General features: G+C 47.3%; 1 protein-coding gene across 1 annotated transcript in view; it reads left to right on the top strand.

Moving 5' to 3' along the window:
* The window catches only part of LCT (lactase), a 48,501-nt gene that overhangs the window by 17,815 nt on the left and 6,848 nt on the right, over nucleotides 1-23,838 (top strand). The window contains exons 6-13 of the mRNA XM_027590891.1: nucleotides 2,996-3,707; nucleotides 6,970-7,615; nucleotides 10,426-11,976; nucleotides 12,616-12,884; nucleotides 16,986-17,276; nucleotides 18,984-19,182; nucleotides 20,432-20,634; nucleotides 22,579-22,688. Coding sequence (XP_027446692.1) covers nucleotides 2,996-3,707; nucleotides 6,970-7,615; nucleotides 10,426-11,976; nucleotides 12,616-12,884; nucleotides 16,986-17,276; nucleotides 18,984-19,182; nucleotides 20,432-20,634; nucleotides 22,579-22,688 — 3,981 coding nt within the window. The remainder of the gene's footprint in view (nucleotides 1-2,995; nucleotides 3,708-6,969; nucleotides 7,616-10,425; nucleotides 11,977-12,615; nucleotides 12,885-16,985; nucleotides 17,277-18,983; nucleotides 19,183-20,431; nucleotides 20,635-22,578; nucleotides 22,689-23,838) is intronic.

Genomic DNA, 23,838 nt, shown 5'->3' with positions numbered 1-23,838 from the left:
AAGAATCACTGGGCTTCCCAGACTTTCAGCTGGAGCTCTCCTTGCCCTTCACCTTAGACTTTGCTAGGACAGCTCTGTCCAAAGTCACCCCCTTCCGTTGCTACCAACTCTTTGTCCCTTTCCTCTGCCAGCACTTGTGTGTCTCATTCTGTCATTCAATCCTCTCAACTCACTTCAAGCCAGCAGGTCAAATCAACAACCCAAAGCAGCTGCTACATGTAAGGCTTTGTCCCGGGAGTGCGAACGGTGGAAAGAGGAGACAGGTCAGAACTGCTCCCTGACCACACTTAAGAGTCAGTAGAGGAATGCTGGACCCATGTCTTTTCAGAAAATAGAACTCAACAGGCCATAAAAAAAAAAAAGAAGGGTTGCCCTGAAAGCTCAGTGATTGCAAACCACAAGATGTCATGTGACACCAGCTCTAAGTTTCTCCCTCTAAACCTTGGCCTGAAGCAAAGGTTCAACACTGGCTAACATTAAATTAACAGCCAGGGGTCCTCACTCAGGTGGACATTGGTGGAGAGCCCACTGGGGGCAGGAGAAAGTGGGGGTGGCAGGTTTCCAACAGGATTAACATGGTTTTCCCTTTGAGAATCTTAGACCTCAGTGGGGAGACAGAGAGGCCCACAAATGACTCTGACACCAGACTATGGCAGGAGACACGGCACTGCTCCCCAGACAGGGGAGAAAGCGTTATCTGGGATACTCTGAGGCAGCTGGGGGCCAGGGAGGGACAGCTGAAGGAGGGCTACCTGGAAGGCCTGGGCATAGGGATTGAGGCTTTGTGTGCTAAATCTCTTCCCAAGTTAGGCAAACCCAGGACTCCCAGCATTAAAACCTTTAAATTCAGGGGCACCTTGCTGGCTCAGTCAGAAGAACACGTGACTCTTGATCTCAGGGTTGTGAGTTCTAGCCCCATGTTGGGTGTAGAGATGACTTACATAAATAATTTTTAAACTTAAAAAAAAAAGCCTTTAGAGCAAATTGTATTTTAGACAGGGGCTGTTTGTTTATTTCTTCAAGACCTCATTTTCTCCAAGCCAGGAGGACAGTCAGGGTCAGGAGGGTTGGGGCAGAGCAGCTGAGGCTCTTCACTAAGTAGGTGTCATCTGTGTCCCTGATTGTGCTCCAGAGACCTGCATATATTATGAATAATCCATAACTATAGATCATTTCACCCCTACTGCTGTTTTAGCAAATGTGTTAGTTGATGCTTCATAAAACAGAAGGTGCTTAGGTTTGGAAGACCCAGGTTTTGCTCCATGGGATGGAGGTCCCTCTGCAGAGTCCCTGTCATTTCTACCAGTTCTGTGCTCTGGGCCAACCTAGTACAAATGTCATCCTCTCCCCACATGATGGCCCTTGGACAGGACATGCTCTTGTACTGCACCTCCTTGCACCCCCCACCCCATATATTTTCTTCCCCAGGCCAAACACACCCACCTGCACAGACCCTTCCTCAAGGTTGCCCTCTGCTGGTGGAGCTGCCACACGCTATTGAACCGTGCCTTCCAGCCCGCAGGCCAGGACTTGGAGATTGGAAAACCAATTTAGGGTTTGTTTTGAAATGTTAGAAAAAACTGTTTTATTAAAAAAAAAAAAAAGAAAGAAGGAAAGACAGAAGGAGAGAAATGGACAAAAAATAAAAGAGAAAATAGACTGCATTCATGTAAGGATAGCATTTTTACATTGTTTTATTTCAAATACATATTTACCTGAATGTATATCAAATATTAAAAATATATAAATGTCTACACACAAATATAGTGATACCACAGACTGCTCGATGATTTGCAAACTGTGATCAATGAGAAGTTCTCATTTAAAAGAAAATAAGATAGGAGGTCATTTACATTAAAAAGATTGGAGATGGGGGGCACCTGGGTGGCTCAGTTGGTTAAGCATCTAACTTCAGCTCAGGTCATGACCCTGGGGTCCTGGGATCGAGCCCCATGTCAGGCTCTCTACTCAGCGGGGAGTCTGCTTCTCCCTCTTCCTCTGCCTCTCCCCACACTGGTTCTCTCTCTCGAATAAATAAATCTTAAAAAAAAGACTGGAGATGGATAATCTAGAATAGGTATAATCATTGGGAATCCAGGCTCCTATCTTGCTTCTACCTTATGGTCCAGGATGGATGCTTGAGATCCTGCCGTTATGTGCATAATCCAGGCAGCATGAAGAAAGGACTGCCACTCACCGTGCTCCTGCAGCGCCCCGGGCCAGGTCTCAGTGGAAGGGCTAGGGTTAATATTTAGCTGGTGCATATCAGTAGAGCTATACCAGTAGCTCAATTATTGAATGACTTCTGTACCAGCTTGTTTATAGGTGCTGGTCCCCTGATGCCCAGAATTTATTTAATTTTCAGTTTCCTTTTCTGCAGGGTAAGAATACATAATTATAGTACTTATCTCATAAATTTGTGAAAATTAAATGAGAGACCTACATTCTTATCACAGTGGCCAGCACAGAATCAAGGCAGAATGAATTAAAGCCATCATTATTATTAACTATGTTGTTTTTATTTAGGTAATTACAGCGAGCGAGCGAGGTGGGGGAGGGGCAGAGGGAGGGAGAGAGAGAATCTTAATCAGGAAACCAATACAGGGCTCCATATCAGGACCCTGAGATCATAACCTGAGCGGAAATCAAGAGTCTGATGCTTAGCCCACTGAGCTATGTTTTTTTTTTTTTTTTAATAAATAATAAGAAAAAAGCATGGCATCAGAACCAAAAACGGTACTCAAGGACAAGCTAATACAGGGAACAGAGACTTGGCACAGTGTTTTGACTCCTGCAGGAGCAATAACACTGTACCTAAGGAGGGGCAATAATAGTAATTTTCCCACCCCTCAGTCACTTCCTGCCCACAACCTGGTGGGTATGGCTTTTGACTCCGTGTTTCTGGAGCCCTTACTGATGACACACGTTGCCGTCACAGGGCGGAGGTAAACCCGCAGAGTCATTCCCGTGTCCCCTTGTCTTCCCAATCCCGCAGCAGGCCCTGCTCACCGACGGCCGGCCCGTCCCTTCAAGCGGCGGCGCTGCGGGCCGTGTGGCCGCCGCGGGCCTCGGCCTACCAGAGAGTCTGGAGGACGTTTGCCAGCCGGTCCGGGGCCGAAAGAGACGCTTTCCTGCGGGATGTTTTCCCCGAAGGCTTCCTCTGGGGCGTCTCCACGGGGGCCTTTAACGTGGAAGGCGGCTGGGCCGAGGGTGGAAGAGGACCGAGCATCTGGGACCCCCTGGGGCGCCCGAACGCCTCCCAGGGCCCCGCGACGCCGGAGGTGGCCAGCGACAGTTACCACAAGGTGGACACCGACGTGGCCCTGCTTCGGGGCCTCCGAGCTCAGCTGTACAAGTTTTCCATCTCCTGGTCCCGAATCTTCCCCAATGGGCGCGGGCGCCAGCCCAGCCGCCGGGGCGTCGCCTACTACAGCAGGCTCGTGGACAGCTTGTTGGACGCGGGCATCCAGCCCATGGCCACGCTCTTCCACTGGGACTTGCCCCAGGCGCTGCAGGAGCACGGCGGGTGGCAGAACGACAGCGTGGTGGACGCCTTCCTGGACTACGCGGCTTTCTGCTTCGCCACCTTCGGGGACCGCGTGAAGCTGTGGGTGACCTTCCACGAGCCGTGGGTGATGAGCTACGCAGGCTATGGCACTGGCCGACACGCGCCGGGCATCTCAGACCCGGGGGTGGCCTCTTTTAAGGTACCTCTCGGCCCGTCGGGCTGCCTCACTGGGTGTTAAGCCTTTCTCTGGGAGAAAAGTCCTTTTCTCTTCCCTTCAGCAGGCCTCTCCTTCTCGTCCTTTAAAGAAAGCCAGAGCTGGGGAGGGAAGGCACGGGAAATTGTTCATCACCTTGTTTTGTCCAGACACTGTGCTGGCACTTGGAAAACAGTCATTACATCCTTAGAACGACACTGGTGCTTGTGGAACTGGGATGCGCAGAGCAGAAACTGCTTCATGATGGCATCCGTAGACGGGCAGCCGTTTGAAGCCAGAATGCGGGCCCAAGTCTACTTGACTCCACAGCAAGTTCTCCACGTCAGCCAGGACTCTTAGTGGAGGTGACAGAAAACCAAACCCAGAGTGACCTGAGCAAAGAGGGTATCTGGCCACTCAGGAAACGGAAAAGTCTGGGTTTTAGCTGGTCTCAGTGGAGCCTGATCAGACCCAAAACGCTGCCACTAGTACTCGATTTCTCTTCCTCTCTTGCCCCGCTACTGGCTTTCTACTTGGGCTGCCTGCTAACCACAGGGCGGCAGTCCTGCTTTCCTCTTTCAAGAGGAGCAGGAAAGCAAGCTTGCCTCTCCTGGCATTCCCAGCAAACACATTCCTGGGTCTCAGGGCTGCTGCATGGGTGGTGTGCCCATCCCTGAACCAGTCACTGGGTCTAGGCTAGGGGACTGGAATGCCGGGACTGGTCTGGGTCCCGATCCCAGCTCTACCCTTCACACACTGGCTGAGAGGTGGGGAGGGAGAAAGGGTTTTGTTTTCCAGAGCCTAGTCAGCGTACCATTCCCACAAGAAGGGGATGTACATACTGGAGACAGAAATTTAAATGGCTTCATACAGGTCCTTTCCATCATTTCCATATTTCTTCAGAATCTCCGCTTCCCCTGGCAGCCTTCTCCAGGATGGACCTTTAGTCTGGCTTTCTCCTGCCGCACTTGGGTTCTGTTCAGAAATAGGAGTCTTTGCTGTGCCCCATGCTGGGTGTTAAGGAGGATGCATGGCCCATGTCCTTGAGATTTAAAACTTTTTGCAGGAGATGATACAAATACATATAAGAAAATTAGAGAACAGTCCACAGTCAGAATGCACTAGAAAAATCAGAATCAGTGCCTTGATGAAATGCCAAAAATCCCTATAACCCTGAAGTCAAGGCTTCCACTCTGCTCTTGTTCAGCAAAGTGACCATATACACTGAGAGAGAACACTTCGGAAAATGGAAGGTTGAAACCTTTCTATTTGTCTCCTCATTGTAAAACTCATCCTAATCTCTTCTCCTTAGGCTTCTCCTTTGGCTTCTTATCCCTACAAGTGTGGCTCCTAGAAAGTCCACCTCACTTTGCTCCTTCACGTCTAGCTTTTATGTATTAGTTAAAATAGTATAATACCATTAAGGGAAAATTTCAAAGAAAAAGTGTCTCTCCTAATTTTGCCCCTGTTTCCTTCCAGTCCAGGCTCCCTTGCATTCACAGTGTACTCAGAGTGCCCTCAATTTAGTGCATATTTTTAAAGTGGACTTTATTTTTTTTACAGTAGTTTGAAGTTCACAGCAAAATTGAACAGAAGTTACCTAGATTTCCCATATACCCTCTGCCCCTCCCCCAGATTCCCCCATTATCAACTCCCCCTCCCCACCAGCATGGTACATTTGTTACAATTGATGACCCTACACTGACACATCACAATCACCCTAGTGCTCATTTTTCACCTGACATGTCATTAACCCTTTTCCGTGTTCTTACACGGCCACAGTAGCTGGTTCTGCTAGTTGTCTGATCCTCCACTGAACCCCCTGCCTGACGCGGACTGGTTTAGAAGGCAAGCATTCCTGCTTTTGGGAAAAGAGCACAGTTTGCCATGGAGTTGAGGACCCAGTTAAGGACTAATATTTGGAACATGAGAAGCAGTGAGGAGTTTCACTTCCTAGAGCATATTTTGATAATAAATTCTTCAAAAATAAGTGTCGTCTTCTTCAGATGATGATAACGATAAAGGAAAGGAAGCTAGACTGCAGCAAGCTCCCTCCTGCACTCCAGTTTCCTGCTTGGTGCTTTGTTTACACGATCTTACTTTGTCCTAAATGGATCCGTAATTACCGCTTCTTGCAGACAAGGAAACTGAATGAGAAGATTGTTTGAGTTTACTCAGCAAGTTAGTGACAAAGTCAAGATTCAAATCTAGGTTTGTTATACTCTAGGCACCCCGCTTTTGCCTGTTTTCCCATGGTGCTCTGCCAAAGGAAGCTGTTGACTTTTGTTAAGACCTTGAGTTAAGTCTACAAAGAGATTCCTGGTCATGGGTTTTCTTCCTAGATTTCATTAAGTAGAAAGGATGACAGGTAGGTTAGAAAGAATTGTCCCATCCTTTGTATGTCAACTGAAATGACCCCCCCAAATTTGTTGTTGATGAATTAGTCAATAAGAATTATTGAGAACAAAGGCAGAATTGCATTGTTTGGGACAGTACAGGCCTAGAGTCAGACTTCCTACATTCTACACCTCTCTGGATCTTGTTTCCCTCCTCTGTACAGTAGTAATAATAATTATACTTGCCATATAAGGTTGTTGTAAGAAATTCATGAGAGAATTCATTAACAGTGTTTTCTGTGAAATATGGTTATTGATGCTGCTGCTGTTGACCTGTCAGTGGTGGTAACTCATTGACATTGTCGTTGACTTACTCTGCTGTCTGCATCGTTGATATTGCTGCCACTGGTGTTGATGATGTTGTCCGTGTCAACATTGTTCATGTCGTTGATTTACTGACATTGTTAGTTAGCATCCATCTTAACTTCTTATTGATATTGCTGACTTGTTGACATTGGCATTAACTTTTTTTTTTAAAGATTTTTTATTTATTTATTCTACAGGCAGCAAGAGAGGGAACACAAGCAGGGGGAGGCAGAGGGAGAAGCAGACTCCCTGCCAAACAGGGAGCCCGATGTGGGGCTTGATCCCAGGACCCTGGGATCATGACCTGAGCTGAAGGCAGACACTTAACGACTGAGCCACCCAGGCACCCCTGACACTGGCATTAACTTGTTGATGACTTGCTAATGTTGTTTACATTACTCTTGTTATTGATGTGGACATTTTCAGTGTTAGTGTTGTCATTAACACTGGTAACATTGACATTGGTGTTAACTTGTTGTTGTTGTAGACTTGCTCTTGGCTTATGGTTGTTGGCTTTGCTATTGGTTGTTATTAAGCACTGTATTTCCTTCTTTCTTCCTCACAAGGTGGCTCACTTGGTTCTCAAGGCTCATGCCAGAGTGTGGCACCACTACAATAGCCACTATCGTCCACGGCAGCAGGGAAGCGTGGGCATTGTGTTAAACTCAGACTGGGCAGAACCTCTGTCTCCAGAGAGGCCTGAGGACCTCAGAGCCTCTGAACGCTTCTTGCATTTCATGCTGGGCTGGTTTGCACACCCCATCTTTGTGGATGGAGACTACCCTGCTGTCCTGAAGGCCCGGATCCAACAGATGAACCAACAGTGCCCCAGTCCTGTGGCCCAGCTCCCTGAGTTCACTGAGACAGAGAAGCAGCTCCTAAAAGGCTCCGCTGATTTTCTGGGTCTGTCTCATTATACCTCCCGCCTTATCAGCAAGGCCCAAGAAGATTCTTGCATCCCCAGCTATGATACCATTGGAGGCTTCTCCCAACATGTGGACCCTGCATGGCCCCAGACCTCATCCCCTTGGATTTATGTGGTGCCCTGGGGTATAAGGAGACTGTTGCAGTTTGCATATTTGGAATATACAAGAGGAACAGTTCCGATCTACCTGGCTGGGAATGGCATGCCCATAGGGGAGACCGAAGATCTCTTTGAAGATTCCTTGAGAGTAGACTACTTCAAAAAATATATCAACGAGGTGCTCAAGGGTAAGAATGGTGGATATGCTGGTGATTGGAATGTCTTGGTACTTCTTGGTACTTGGTACTTCTCCAAGTCTTCAGAGTTTTGTTTAATGAGACAAAGACAGTCTTCCAAGAAAATGAAGCCAAAAAGTGGTAGTAGTAGTAATATCATGAATCCTGCACGTTACCCTCCTGTCTCCCCGAGAAGCCTCAAGTCTTTGCTCCTCTGTTCTTATTCCCTATAATGCCTTCTACATTCTGCCCATCTGAGTCTTATCCACTGATCAAGACTCATCATCTTTTAATGCATTCATTTAACAAAAATGTATTCAGTGCATATTATGTGCCACACATTGCACAAGACTATAGGGGTTAAATAGTGAACAAATATCATCTTTTCCCACAGGACACTCAGAGTCTACAGAGGAACACAGAAAATTACAATATAGGATGACAATGGCATTATAAGATGGGACTTCAACCCATTAAATCTTCCCTCATTGTTCTGGGCACATTAATCTCCATGTTCTTTAACCAGCTATAACACCTACATTCCACACCATTCACTTTGATCCAATTAATTCATATCTACAGAATCATTCTTGCCTAACACAAGTTTCATATGCCTTTTAAAATTTTAATTCCAGTATAGTTAACATACAGTGTTATATTGGTTTTAGGTATACAATATAGTGATCTGACAATTCTATACATAGTGCTCCTCATGATAAATGTACTCATAATCTCCTTCACCTCTTTCACCCATCCCCGCACCCCCTCCCCTTTGGTAACCATCAGTTTGTTCTCTATAATTAAGAGTCTTGGTTTGTCTCTTGTATTCTTTGTTTTGTTTCTTAAATTCCACATATGAATGAAATCATATGGTATTTGTATTTACCTGATGGACTTATGTCACTTGGCGTTATACCCTTTATATCCATCCATGTTGTTGCAATTGGTAAAACTTCATTCTTTTCTACAGTTGTGTAATATTGCATTGTATATATAAATACCACATCTTCTTTATCCATTCATCTTTTGATAGACACTTGGGCTGCTTCCATAATTTGGCTGTTGTAAATAATGCTGCAATGAACAGGGGGCATGTATCTTTTTGATTTAGTGTTTTTATATTCTTTGGGTAGATACTCAGTAGTAGAATTACTGGATCATAGGGTAATTCTATTTAATTTTTTAAATTTTTAAAAAGATTTTATTTATTTATTTGATAGAGAATGGGAGAGCGAGAGAGCACAAGCAGGGGGGAGCAGCAGTGGGAGAGGGAGAAGCAGGCTCCCCACTGAGCAGGGAGCCCGATGCGGGGCTCAATCCCAGGACCCTGGGATCATGACCTGAGCCAAAGGCAGATGCTTAACTGACTGAGGCACCCAGGCACAGTAAACAGATATTCTCATAGGACAATTGTGAAAACTGATGCTCAGAGAAATTACATGATGTGCCCAAACAGCCAGTGAGTGAAAGAGTATGCCTTTCTATTTCTGTTTCAGCAATACCCACAAACCTATGAGGCTTCTATTCCTCTTTGTTTCCAGAGCCTATTACAGCCTGGGACAATGTAGGTGCTTACTAAATTATTTATTGAATGATTAAATGAACTATACAAAATATATGAATTACCTGCCTCTTATACAGTTAGTGCTTGTTGAGAGGCTCTGTAATCTGTTAAAAATAGGGCTTAAGGGCGCCTGGGTGGCTCAGTTGGTTAGGCGACTGCCTTCGGCTCAGGTCATGATCCTGGAGTCCCGGGATCGAGTCCCGCATCGGGCTCCCTGCTCAGCGAGGAGCCTGCTTCTCCCTCTGACCCTCCCCCCTCTCATGTACTCTCTCTCTCTCTCAAAATAAATAAATAAATCTTTAAAAAAAAAATAGGGCTTAATACTTTGCTGGTTCCCAGTTTGAGCCCAAAGCCATTGCTTTACTCTGATGCTGGTTTTTGGTTGACTCACTAGACTTTATTCTTTTTCTTTTCCTTCCTTCCTTTTTCTTTCTTTCTCTCTCTTTTTCTTTCTTTCCCTCCCTCCTTCTCTCTCTCTTTCATATTTTCTCATATTTCCGGAGGCCAGAAGTCCGAAATGGAGATGTCAGTAGGGCCACTCTCCCTCCGAAGTCTTCAGAGTGGACTGTTTCCTTGCCTCTTCCAGCTTCTGGTGGCTCCAGGCATTCCCTGGCTAGTGACTGTATCACCCCAATCTCTGCCTCCATCTTCATGTGGACCTTCTCTATTTTTCTTTTAAGGATGCTTGTCATTGGATTTCTGACTCACTCAGTTAATGTAGGATGATCTCATCTTAAGATCCTTAATTTAATTACATCTACAAAGACTCTTTTTCCAAATAAGATTACATTCACTGGTATGGGAAATTAAGATTTGGACATATCTTTTTGGGAATCACTATTCAACCCACTGTACCAGGGAATACCTTACTGTAGGCTTTATTTCTCTTTTTAAAGATGGGCTGTGTGATCATTTTATGTCCATATTGCTAAACATAAGGAAAAACAAAAGTACATTGTAAATATTTATGCATTCTATAAAAAATCAAGGAGCCCTGATAATAGCAGATGGGACACATTCTCATATTCATTTTAAGGCAGGGATTCTCCTCTGGATTGAGACTTATGACCATAGATGTGGCCTGATGATTTGTAGGGTCTTAGGGATTTTTCTTTTATTCATTGTAAGGAAAAAGGGTTAGCATTTTTGGGGTAACCCAAGTCCCCTCCAAAGTGTGCATATCAAAAGGAAAACCTTTAAATAGCAACATCAGTAACAGAGACATTAAAATAATCCTGAGTTTTGTTTTTTTCTATAGCTGTTAAGGAGGACTTGGTGGATGTTCGATCTTACATCGCTCGTGCCCTCATGGATGGCTTCGAAGGCCCCTCTGGTTATGGCCAGAGGTTTGGGCTGCACCACGTCAGCTTCAATGAGAGCAGCAAGCCAAGAACTCCCAGGAAGTCTGCCTACTTTTTCACCAGCATCATTGAAAAGAATGGTTTCCTTCCCAAGGTAGTAAAGAGACTGCCACCACCCGGTACAGCAAACTTTCCGCCTAAAATGAGAGCCTTCACTTTTCCATCTGACGTGCCCTCCAAGGCTAAAGTAGTTTGGGAAAAGTTCTCCAACCAACCCAAGTTTGAAAGAGATCTGTTCTACCATGGCACTTTCCGGGATGACTTTCTGTGGGGCGTGTCTTCATCAGCCTATCAGATTGAAGGAGCTTGGGATGCTGATGGCAAAGGCCCCAGCATCTGGGATAACTTCACCCACACACCAGGGAGCAGTGTGAAAGACAAAACCACTGGAGACATCGCCTGTGACAGCTATAACCAATTGGATGCTGATCTGAATATGCTTCGAGCTTTGAAGGTAAAGGCCTATCGCTTCTCTCTCTCCTGGTCTCGGATTTTCCCAACAGGGAGAAACAGTTCTATCAACAGACATGGTGTTGATTATTACAACAGGCTGATCAATGGCTTGGTGGCAAGCAACATCTCACCCATGGTGACACTGTTCCACTGGGACTTGCCCCAGGCCCTCCAGGATATTGGAGGCTGGGAAAATCCTTCCTTGATTGAGTTGTTTAACAGCTATGCGGACTTTTGTTTCCAGACCTTTGGGGACAGAGTCAAGTTCTGGATGACCTTTAATGAGCCCACATACCAGGCATGGTTAGGTTACGGCTCAGGGGAGTTTCCTCCACAGGTGAAGGACCCAGGCTGGGCACCTTACAGGATTGGCCATGCAATCATCAAAGCTCATGCCAGAGTCTATCACACTTATGATGAGAAATATAGGCAGGAACAGAAGGGGGTCATCTCTTTGAGCCTCGGTACACACTGGGCAGAGCCCAAGTCACCGGAGATCCTGAGGGACGTGGAGGCAGCTGACCGATCACTGCAGTTCTCACTGGGCTGGTTCGCCCACCCCATTTTCCGAAATGGAGACTATCCTGATGCCATGAAGTGGAAAGTGGGGAATAGGAGTGAACTTCAACACTTAGCCACCTCCCGCCTGCCAAGCTTCACTGAGGAAGAGAAGAGGTACATCAGAGCTACAGCTGACGTGTTCTGCCTCAACACCTACTACTCCAGAATTGTGCGGCACAAAACGCCCAGGTTAAACCCACCCTCCTATGAAGATGACCAGGAGAAAACTGAGGAGGAGGACTCTTCATGGCCTTCCACAGCAATGAACAGAGCTACGCCCTGGGGGACGCGAAGACTGCTCAACTGGATCAAGGAAGAGTACGGTGACATCCCCATTTACATCACTGAAAACGGAGTGGGGCTGAGTAATCCGAAAGTGGAAGATACCGATAGGATATTTTACCACAAAACCTACATCAATGAAGCTTTGAAAGGTATGTGAGCATTCATGTCCCCTTTACAGAATCTTCCAGCATCCATATGTCATGTGCCTGAAATAGTTTGGCAGAGTGGATTCCAAACCATCAACAAGTCTCTCTTAGGCCCTAACTCCATAATTCTTTTCCTATCTGGGGTTACATATCCCTTCAGAAATCTGAAAAAAAGCTACGGTCATCTTCCCACAAATAAAGAGTATTTTCATGGGTCCATCCATTCCTTACTGAGCAACTGCTATGTGACAAGTTCTATTCTAAGTGCAGTGAACAAAAAGATAACATGGAGCTTATATTCTGGTGAGTTCCATGCACCCCAGAACAAAAAACTCTTCTCTAATTCATATTTGTATGTTTAACTTCTAAAGTGGGCTGAGACTCTTGATTTGAGGCATGTTCCTTTACCCCAAAAAAAGAACTTGATTTTGCAAAGATCGGTCATTAATTATTGCTGTGAGGGCATCAGTGCTGGCAAAAAAGACAAGGTGATATGTCTATCTGGGCATACATTACTTGTGTATAGAAGGTAATGGTTTAGGACTACTGTCTTGAATGAGGGGCCAGTCTTGGCTAGGCTTCCTGGGGAACCTCACCCTCCTGGTGTAAAGCTCTTCTCTGCTCCCTTTGGGATGTTCCCAGCCTACAGACTGGATGGTGTAGACCTTCGAGGCTATTCTGCATGGTCTCTGATGGACAATTTTGAGTGGCTGAATGGCTACACAGTCAAGTTTGGACTGTACCATGTTGATTTCAGTAACACAAACAGGCCTCGCACAGCCAGAGCCTCGGCCAGGTACTACATGGAGGTCATCACCAACAATGGCATGCCACAGCCCAGGGAAGATGAGTTTCTCTATGGACATTTTCCCGAGGGCTTCATCTGGAGTGCAGCTTCTGCTGCGTATCAGGTGAGAAATCCGGGGCCGTTCAGCAACATGTGTTGCGTACCTTCTGTGCATCCACCTCCCCACCCCCCCGCCCGGGAGGGCAGGTAAGAGCAGGGGCTTCTCACAGACCTGTGGGAGGGAAGTACAGGTGCCATGCAGGGAGTCAGGGAGGTCTTTTCCCTGGACAGCCCAGCTTCTTCACATCCCCGAATTCAGGCAGACCAGCTTCTAGGGCTGTGCTGAGACGGGTGTTGGCAGGCAAAATGGAGCAGTGAACCTGGGCACAGACACTTAGGCAGAGACGTGTGAACAGGAAGCTTCTCTGCTGGAATGGGGCTATTTGTCACCCAGTCTCTTCCGAGCAGGCAGTTGGCTCAGAATGGCTGTCACCGGGGCCTGGGCTTGTTTTGATGTCCTGACCACATTTGAGTGTTAGCTTATTCGTGCCAAATGAAGCTCACTGATACAGAAAACATAAGGGTTTTGCTTTTCACCAGAAAAATGAAAGATAAAAAGCAAAGCGTGACTTGCCCAGGCAGTTAGTGGGTAGTCGCTGCTTTACACCTTCTGCCTCTGCTGATTGTCTTTGAAGCAGGAGTGTGGGGGCTTTGTGTGCTCCCTGTGGGACCTGGTCAGTGTCAGTGCTGTGAGCTGACCTGACCCAGGATGCGCTCAGCCCTTGGGTGTGTTCAAGACAACCAGAGCTGCTGAAAATGTTTTGGAGGGAGGTGAGGGTTCGCTACACCCAGATGACCACACTACCAGGTTACAGTTAAGTCTCAGGCCAAATTCTGCCATGTCCAGACATGATTAAGTAAATGTACAAACACAAAAACTGTTCATGGATCCTATTCTGTGGGCTGGAGGAAACCCCAGTTCTTGGTCCTCTTCGGTGCTCTGGCCAGCACCTTGCATGAAAGAATCATTTGAGGAAATGCCAAGATTTCAGAGACAGTATTCTGTCACTCTTACTTCAGGCCAACAGAACCCGCTGTCCAGGGTTTCCCCAGTTCGGCCTGATGGACATTGGCATGGATGATTCCTTGTTTTGGGGCTTTCCTCTGCCCTGCTGGATGTTTAGCAGCCTCTCTGGTCTGTAGCCACTAGACATCAGGACATTCCTCCCCAACTTGTAACAACTAAAAATGTTTCCGAACATTGCTAAATGTCTATTCTGGGACAAAATAGCCCCTGGGGGGAGAGCCACTACCCCACAGGTTTACAGCGGGACACAGAAAGGGTTAGGAATTGATTCTAGGGCACAGGCTGCAGGCCCTGTAGGATTCTTAAGCCCTGTCCATGCAAGGGAAAGGAGTGTCTTAAAAAGCTTTTAGCCAATCCACATCTTGAATGATTAAATTGGCTTCAGCAAGCACCCATTTCTATTCATCAGGCGGTTAGCAGGCACAATTCTCGTCATCTGTGACCTTAAATTGTCTAATTAGCAAAGTGTCATGTACAAATCAAGAATAGATGAGAAGTGCTTATAGTGTGGGCTTCCTGATTAGATATCATCTGATTGTGCATTCTTTTTTTTTCCTTAGATTTATTTATTTATTTGAGAGAGAGAGAGCATGCATGGGGGGAAGGGCAGAAGGAGAGGGAGAGACAGTCTTAAAGAAACTTCGCGCTGAGCATGGAGTCCAACACGGGGCTCCATCTCATGACCCTGAGATCAGGACCTGAGCCGAAACCAAGAGTCAGACTGCACCAACCAACTGCACCACCCTGGCGCCCCTGATTGTGCATTCTTATTAAAACCTCTTATTTGGGGCACTTGAGTGGCTCAGTCGTTAAGCGTCTGCCTTCGGCTCAGGTCATGATCCCAGGGTCCTGGGATCGAGCCCCACATCGGGCTCCCTGCTCAGTGGGGAGCCTGCTTCTCCCCCTCCCACTCCCCCTGCTTGTGTTCCCTCTCTCGCTGCGTCTCTGTTAAATAAATAAATAAAATCTTAAAAAAAAAAACAAACCTCTTATTTGGAAATCTTTTTGAACATAGAGAAAAGTTGCAGAAATAGAGGACTCCTATGCACCCTTTTCCCATATTCCTAAACTGTTAAAATTTTACCATTTGCCTTATGTGTGTGTATATACATACACATATGTATATGAAACTGATTTTAACACTTGAATGAGAAGGTGTTTGCCAGGTTTCTCTACCATAAAATTAGTATTTTATAGTTATAAATGATAAGTATTTTGTGGGGAGCTACTTGGAGACCCTATAAATAACCTGTTCCTCATCAAATTTTACCTATTAGTTCTAGCAACTGTTAATAATTTTTGCCTGAATCGGTTATTACGGTGATAGCTGACAAACTGATTTTTTTCATTTCATCATTCCTCTTGTATTTGTTAGGTGGCATTCAACAGAAGAGTTAAGCTTTTACTTTTCTCTTATTTACTCATACTATATAAATATGCATCAGCAGTACGGCCTCATGGAGTCCTATTTTATTCAATGAGTTATACTTTTGCTAGTGTTATGTATTTAGATGTTCACATTTTCCCATGGGGTGTGCCTTTTAGCCTGATCCTGTGTCCCTTTCACATAGCCCATCATTCTTTGAGCACTTTCTTAGTTCTTTCTGGTACAAGATGCTCCAGGCTCATCTTGGGCCTTTTCTGCCCCAGCCTTGTAACCATCTATCTCTCTAATGAGCCCCAGCCTCTTTTACCGGATGGGGCATTTAGAACCTAAGGTCTAGGTGCTGGGTGTGCTCACCACCACTGGGGTGTCTGCATTCCTCAGCTCCCGCAGTAGACAGAGCCAGGAAATACACGTGTACACGCATGCACACAAACACGTGCACTTGTATGTATTTCTACATCCACCCCATCTCTATGTAGACTGAAAAACAGTGAGTTCATACGGATATCTCCTCTTCCAACCCCACTCCACAGGCTTAATGCTAGCCTTCCCATTGCCCGTATTTGTATCTCCTTTCTCCAGTGGTGAAAAATCTAGCTCCGAAGAGCCTCAACCTTGTCACATTTTCTCCATCTCCCTGCATTCACCAATCTCCCAGCCACCAAGGCCATCTCCTGCATCAGTGTGGGCCTGCTGGCCCTCGGCCCGCTGCTCACATGGGGGCTGTGCAAGCCACGCCTGGGCAGGTGTTCCTGGCTGGGATACCAGCACTACCTTAGCGGCGGCCAGTCGCATGACATCACAGCATATGTGCTGTAGTGCTTTAAAGTAAAGTAGGGGCACCTGGGTGGCTCAGTCAGTGAAGCATCCGACTCTTGATTTCGGCTCAGGTCATGATGGCAGGATTGTGGGATCGAGCCCCGCATCGGGCTCCTTGCTTGGTGGGGAGTCTGCTTGGGATTCTCTCTTTCCCTCTCTTTCTGCCCCTGCCCCCCACCCTGGCTCATGCATGCTTGCTCTGTCTCCAAAATAAATCAATTAAAAAAAAAAGTAGGGGCACCTGGGTGGCGGTTAAACGACTGCCTTCAGCTCAGGTCATGATCCCAGGGTCCTTGGATCAAGCCCCGCATCGGACTCTCCGCTCGGCGGGAAGCCTGCTTCTCCCTCTCCCACTCCCCCTGCTTGTGTTCCTGCTCTTGCTATCTCTGTCAAATAAATAAAATCTTTAAAAAAAAAAAGTAAATTACAGAACTTGTACCTGTCCCATTACCTAAGTCTGTAAGTAGGCATTTGCCCAGTGGCTTATAGTCATGTTCCCTGTAAGGTAGGTGGGAGGAGAGAAAGGAGGCACAGAAGCCATGACATGGGTTAGAAATTAGAAATTCTGCCTCCACAGTGGCACTACTGGTATTTGTTTGACTGTGATGGGGACTGGAGGCATGTGGCATTGTTCATTCTGACTTCTAGTGAGCACCTGCCATACCCCAGACTCTGCTGTGTTGAGCGCTGGGACACCCAGATGAAAGCCCCTAGGGAGGTCCATCAGCGCTCCCACAACTGCGTGACACAGAGTGACAGTGCTGGGGTGGACAGACAGAAGGCTGCAGGAGCTCAGAAATCAGAGGGTGGCCAGAGAAGTCTCCCAGAGGAGGTGACTCTGCCTTGCATCCTGATTTGTGACACCCCTGTTGACAGGAACTTGGGGGGGCTTGACTGCAGCACTTAACTAGACCATGTCTTGTCACCTTGAGATTGAAGGCGCATGGAGAGCAGACGGCAAAGGACTCAGTATTTGGGACACATTTTCTCACACACCACTGAAGGTGGGCAATGATGACACTGGCGACGTGGCCTGTGACAGTTACCACAAGATTGCTGAGGACGTGGTCGCCCTGCAGAACCTGGGTGTGTCCCACTATCGCTTCTCTGTCGCCTGGTCACGCATCCTCCCGGATGGAACCACCAAGTACATCAATGAAGCGGGTCTCAACTACTACGTGCGGCTCATTGACGCGCTGCTGGCTGCCAACATCAAGCCCCAGGTGAGGTCGGGCCCCGGCCAGGCTCTGGTCCAGTCCATGTGTGGGAGCCGGCTGGGCCAGGGGGCTCTTTATTCCATACACAAAATGCTCTTTTCAGATTCAGGTTTTGAACTGTCAATAAATTCACATGGCGCAGAATTTTAAAGGTGTAAGAGTCCGCAGTGAAGATTTGCTGCGATCTCTGACCCCCAGCCATCCAGTTCCCCAGCTTAAAGAAGGCAGTCAAGTTGGCTAGGTTCTCACAGCCTTCTTTTGCATCGATTAGCCAGGAGACATACACGTGTGCATGTCTGCTCCTTTCCCCTTTTCATAACGCTCACATACATGCAGTTTGGTACTTGCTTTTATTTAACAGTATTTCTGACCCATATTTCCATATCCTCGTCGATTTTTTTTAAGTTATATGGAATTCTATTTGTTCCTTACCCAAAACTACTTTTCTTTTTAATCAACACTCTTTCCTGTGACATTTCCAGTCTTTTGCTATTTTAACCAGTAGTGCAGTGAGTCACCTGGCTGTAGATTTATCTGTAGGCTGTGGTCCTAGGAGCAGAATTACTGGGGCAAAAGGGCATGTGGTTTTCAGCTCAGAGTTATTATGAATAATGATACAGAAGCTCACTTGTGAACTTGGCTCTCACCAAAATTTTAAAGTTTTACTTGGGAGCCTAAGGACGCTTTTGCCTCTTCCCCTGGGCACGTGTGGTGAAGTGGTAGAGGGCACCTTCTACAAAGCTCTGCATTTCCTCTGCTGTATGGCTGAGATTACATACTGCAGCCAGACTGTAATCCCCACGGTTACAACTCCCCCCCCCCCCCGCCCAAATAAAGTGCTATCTGGACTTCTTTGCTCATACTGATACCATGGCAGGAGCTAACCAGCCATGCAGCACTTATTACCATGAATGCGGAGAGAACATGGCCAGGTGGCTGCCCTGTGGAACCCAGGGTCTGAGTGGACAATGAACTTCAACACAATTCTGAACACCATCAGAGAGCAGACAGCTCAGGGCCAAGGACGGTACAGCCCTTGAGGGCACCGAGCCACGGCAGAAAGCAAAGGCGCTAGGGCAGGGAAAGCTAAGGGCAGTGTGGGGCTTGAATAGAGAGGAGAATCTGGATGGATACATGGGCAGGGGACAGCATGCCAGGCAAAGGGAGAGACTGTGTCTGGGCTGAAGATGGTTAGTGGGCCCTGTGCAGACCGAGGACAGTGGAGACCCACCTTAGCCAAGATGGGGTGTGTGAGGGCATCAAGGGGAAGGCCACATGGACATGGCCGGGGGGACCGTCTCCAGCAAAGGGTTCCCAGCTGCACAGGAAGAACATGCAGACACACTGGATAATGTTCTCGGGGGTGTCCCTTTATAAGGGAAACACCTCTACTCTCCCGGAGCCTCAGCGCCTCAGACGCTCAGCGCGGTCTATGCGGGGAGGTTCTGAAGCACTAGTGGTGAGGATCCCTGGCCCCATCATGACTCCATGATGTGCAGGTCTTAGTGCCTGAGCCAGGGTCACACACAGGGTAGGCGGCAGAGCCAGGACTCAACCCATTCTTCTCTGACCCAGATGTTGATTCTCTCACACTTCAACACTGCTGCCCTCCCCATCCCACCAAAGAACCTTTGAACTGTTTTGTCTTCTCATTCCTTCTCCGCTGTGGTTGGAGCACTCTGGATGGAGCTGCTGATCTTGCTTTCTCCACAGGTGACCATGTACCACTGGGATCTGCCACAGGCACTCCAGGATGTTGGAGGCTGGGAGAATGAGACCATTGTGCAGCGGTTTAAAGAGTATGCAGAGGTGCTCTTCCAGAGGCTTGGGGACAAGGTGAAGTTTTGGATCACCCTGAATGAGCCTTTTGTCATTGCTAACCAGGGCTATGGCTACGGGACATCAGCTCCAGGTGAGGGTCCTAGGCTCAACTCGCCAGCTCTTTGGAGCATGGCATTCTTAGCCCCACCAAAACTTGAAATCCAGGTGGCCCTGGAAGAAGAGGCCAAGAAAGCTCAGTGGTGCTGCCTCTGAATCCCTGCTCTTGTTTAAGGCTGTCTGACACACAGCAGGTTTCCCCTTCTGACACCACTTTTTGCTAAACATGGATTTTATGGGTCAGTACCTCCAAATGGCTTCATTTCTTTGTGCTTTTTTTTGCCCTGCCTCAGATGGAAAGCTTCCTGAGATCAGAGACAGGGACTAATTGATGTAGGAAAGGACAAGCCATCAGACTGTACAGGTCCACAGTGTGTTTTCTGCAACTTCAAAACCCAAGTTTCCAAGAACTGATTCAGCTCACCTGAGCTCATCCTGACTTGAACCAATATGAGGCTGCTTACGGACATTATCCCACTTAGTGTGGGCACTTCCGCTGCAGCCACGTTCGGGTCCTTGATTATGGAGCACTCTCCTGGGTCCGGTTGGGATGCTGTGTAAAGTCATCTGCAATTTATTACTTTTCTGAGACACAAAACCCTTGTACTTCCAGACCACACAGACCTGAAGGGTTTTGAATAAGGGATTGTGGACCTGTTCTTGTGCCTTTAGAACGATCCAATTCACCTTTTCTCTAGTTCTGAGCTTAAGTCGTTACCACATTTATCTTGCATTGGTCCTTGGTTGGTGCTTTGGTTTACCATTCCTTCAACTTCCTTCAACACATGAGAGGTGGCCTTTCTCATGACGTCTGCTCTCAAGGAATCTCGTCAGCTGCTTCCATCAGCCGAATTCTCCAACTCTTACTTCCACTGTAGGTCCCCGCAAAATTCCAGGATGTCCACTCCTAAGGCGCATACTCTACTGGGTAGCTGGCCCAATCCGTAGGAGCCACTCTTTGGGAGAACGTTACAGAAACCAACATTTACCAAGTATCTTCTCACCAGACACAATGCTGCTAGGTGCTTCACATACACACTCCCATTTCCTTCTCACAAGAAGTTTCTTATTGCTCACTTTGCCAAGGAGGAACCTGAAAGACTGAATTACCCGAAGTTACACAGCCGGCTAGAAACCAAAGTTACACAGCCAGGATTTGAATTTGCTTCCTCCTAATACCAAAATCTACACTCTTTTTCCCAAACATAGAAGCTATCTGTAGGGAGAGAGCGATATTCTTGGCCATGTTCATTCTTCATTGACATCCCTGTGTGTGTTTCCAGGAATCTCCTTTAGGCCTGGCACTGCCCCCTACAATGTTGGCCACAACCTCCTAAAGGCTCATGCTGAGGCCTGGCATCTGTACAATGATGTGTACCGCGCCAGGCAAGGTGGCGTGATTTCCATCACCATCAGCAGTGACTGGGCTGAGCCCAGAGACCCCTCCAACCAGGAGGATGTGGAGGCAGCCAGGAGATACGTTCAGGTCTGTGTTTCCTCTGGGCATTGTTAATACTCTTGCCTGTCTTTCCCTCCTGTCATCAGCTAATGGAAATGGAATTAGATGGCAAAACAAAGATTTAGGTTCAAGGCCCTGTTTTGCTATTACCTGATTTTGTGAGCTTGGAGAAATCACCTAAACATTTTTGTACCTTAGTTTTCTTATCTCTGAAGCAGAGACGACCTATCTATATCATAGGTTTGCTGTGATCAGAGTTCTCTGGGGTTGAGTTTTAAGTCTTGAAAATGATTTGTCCATGTAGTCCTTGCTGCATGCAACACTGGCTTGAAGGTAACAGAAATTCCATCTCTTCAATCTCTGGTTTGATGATAGTAGCTGATAGAGCTGGGCTGCAATGTCACACTTCACCATCTAATTTTATGTGTTCGGCCTAAGAATTCCTTGAGTTGGGGGACTTTGGATTCTGTGAAATTCATTAGTGTCCATAATTTTCCAATTCTGTGAGTTTAACATAAGGACATGCACCTTTGGTCATGGAATTTTGCTCCTAGAAAGTAGTCATAGGGTGCCTAGCTGGCGGCTCAGTTGGTTAAGTGTCTGTCTTTTGATTTTGGCTCAGGTCATGATCTCAGGGCCGTGAGATCTAGCCCTGTATGGGGTTCTGTGCTCAGCACAGAGTCTGCTTAAGATTCTCCCCCTTTCCTTCTGTCCCTGCCACTGCTCATGCTCTAAAATAATTAAAAAAAAAAAAAAAGGAAAGAAAGAAGAGTCACTAGTAAGCAGGTGCCAACAAAATAGCCCATCCTTCCTTCAGTGTGAGCCCCTGAAATGAGGAGAGAAAAGAATGGCCTTTGTCAAGGCACAGCTTTTCCCTGGTTCTTGCTCGTGTCTCTGATGGGGTTAGAAAGCACCCTCTCCCATGTTTCAGCATCAGAAAGGCAAGGGTCTCTCTCTCCACACTGACCCCCACACTTTTGGCTCTGTGGAGGAGACAGCAGCATTCTGAGGGGACAACATGGGTCTTTGTTTGCCAGACTTCTCACAAGAGAACTTGGTAACAGCAATCAAATTAATGAATGCAAATAAGAGCTTAATTTTCCCATTTGTTAGCTAGCTAGGGAAAAAGTCTTGGAACAAAAATAATGCATCTTTCATTTTAGACTCACAGAACTGGTAAAGGAGAGCAGTAATTTTCCTGAAATCAAAATCCCAAACCTCAGGAAATGTTAGGCTCTAATCTCATTAGATTGTGCCACCTGTTCAACTGTGATACTGTGGCCCAGGATCATGATACATACCCTAAAATCAGCTTCCACACAAAGGAACACTTTGTTACCTTGAGTGCGCCAAACCCTCTTTTGCCAGGGTGTGTGTGTTCCAAAGCCGCCCCACATTTAAGGTATCAGCTAGCAGGTAAGACCAAAGAAGCCTCTCAGGACGCCAGCATCATAGCATCTAGACCCCACTCAAAAAAATAGGTTGAACCGTTCCCCAGGGAACTTTTGGCCTTGGGCAGCCAGGAAACCCTTGCAACTCAGCCCCCCCCAGAGCCGTTCTGGTTGATCCTTAGGCAGGATGATGGGGAAGGGCCTGCTCTGCAGTAAAAGGAAAATCCACGGCCTGGAGGCTTCTAGTAGTCTCTCCTGCTCTTCTGCAGGACCCTGCCAAGGGCAGCCAGGCAGCATCTATTGAGTCCTGAGGCAGTGCTCAGTGCAGTTCATCTCCTTTTGAGCTGCAGGGGTTGAGAATCTCCAAAAGGAGGTGGTAGCATCTGGGAAGACCTGTGGGCATTTAAGCTGGCACATGCAAACAGCTGCAGAGGAGATGCAAGTTTAAGACGGGGTGGGGAGGGGAGTTGTTGGGTGGAAGGGGTGGGTTCTGAGTCAGTGACTTGTGAACAGGAAAGCTGCTGTCTCCTAGTGTGATCCCCTGTTAATGCCCACGTTGTCACCCCCACCCCACCTGCAGTTTATGGGAGGCTGGTTTGCACATCCTATTTTCAAGAATGGCGATTACAATGAGGTGATGAAGACACGGATCCGTGATAGGAGCTTGGCCGCAGGCCTCAGCAAGTCTCGGTAGGTCCTGGTGCCCAAGTACTCAGCCAGGGAAAGGTCAGGAGGAAGTCTAGTCTGTGATACCAAACTGAGGCTCCTGGTAGACAGCTCAGTGGTAAGAGTGTGGCCGTTGGGGTCAGAGAGGCCTGTCTTAGGCAAGTTACTGTTTATCTCTGAGCTTCCCTGCTTGCTGGGGAGACTGAACATGATTGTGTATATGAAGCTCTCAGCCGAGGACAGGGCCTTGCTATGTGTTTGACCAAAGGTAGATGCGGTTATTCTCTGTAGAACAGCCAGGAAATATGTCTCAAGGGCACCCACTTCTTAGTAACCTACCACCTCCATGAGGCACAAATTCCCCAGCTCATCCTATTTACTATTATCATCACCACCTTATGTTATGAGTGAATGTGGGTAGGAGTGGGTGACTGCCAGGCATGTGATTTTTGTCATTTGGCCTGTAGGAGGTGATGGTTGCACCAAAGCAGTCCTACTTAGGGCCCACTCCTCTTATTGTCAAGGAAGTAACAGCAACATCGACACCTAGCATTTATCCATCTTCCAGTGGCACTCTTAGTCCTATTTAAGGAGGAATAAACTGAGGCACAAAGATTATGGCAAGATTACCCAGCTACTGAAGTGACAGAGTTGGGATGTGAAACCAAGCTGACTCCAGGGCTCACATTCTGAGTTTAAGTCATCTGGCTAGGGTTAGAGGTGAGGTGTGCGGAAGGGGACAGAGTGACCTGACCCTCCCCTCCCTGAGCAGGGGAGGATAAAAGGAATTCCAAAGGTATGAATTCCTAACATAGCCGGTGAGTCTTCCCCTTATGTAGCCCAGCTGTGCAGGTTCAATAATCCAGTCCCCATCCTTACAACACACTCCTGCCCTGGTTGGGGCAAGTCCTGCGGAGCGGGCTGTGCCTCAAGGTCTGATCTGCCAACTCTGGTCTCCACCAAGCAAGTTCGCACTCTAGTCCACCGACACAACTCTGCTGAGCACCTCCATGTGCCCAGGTCAGGGCCAGGTCCAGTAAAGTCCATGTAAGGGGAGGCTTCCAAGTCTGGCTCCTCAAGCTGCCGACATGCCAGCTGGGAAGAGAGTAACTTCACCACTAAAGTTCTCTTCCTGAATTTCTCCATACAAAGAAAACTCAGAAGATGAGATGAG

The sequence above is a fragment of the Zalophus californianus genome, chromosome 3 (assembly GCF_009762305.2).
Source record: "Zalophus californianus isolate mZalCal1 chromosome 3, mZalCal1.pri.v2, whole genome shotgun sequence".
NCBI lineage: Eukaryota > Metazoa > Chordata > Mammalia > Carnivora > Otariidae > Zalophus > Zalophus californianus.
The sequence above is the reverse complement of the archived record's forward strand: the minus strand, read 5'-3'. Positions and strand labels throughout refer to the sequence as shown.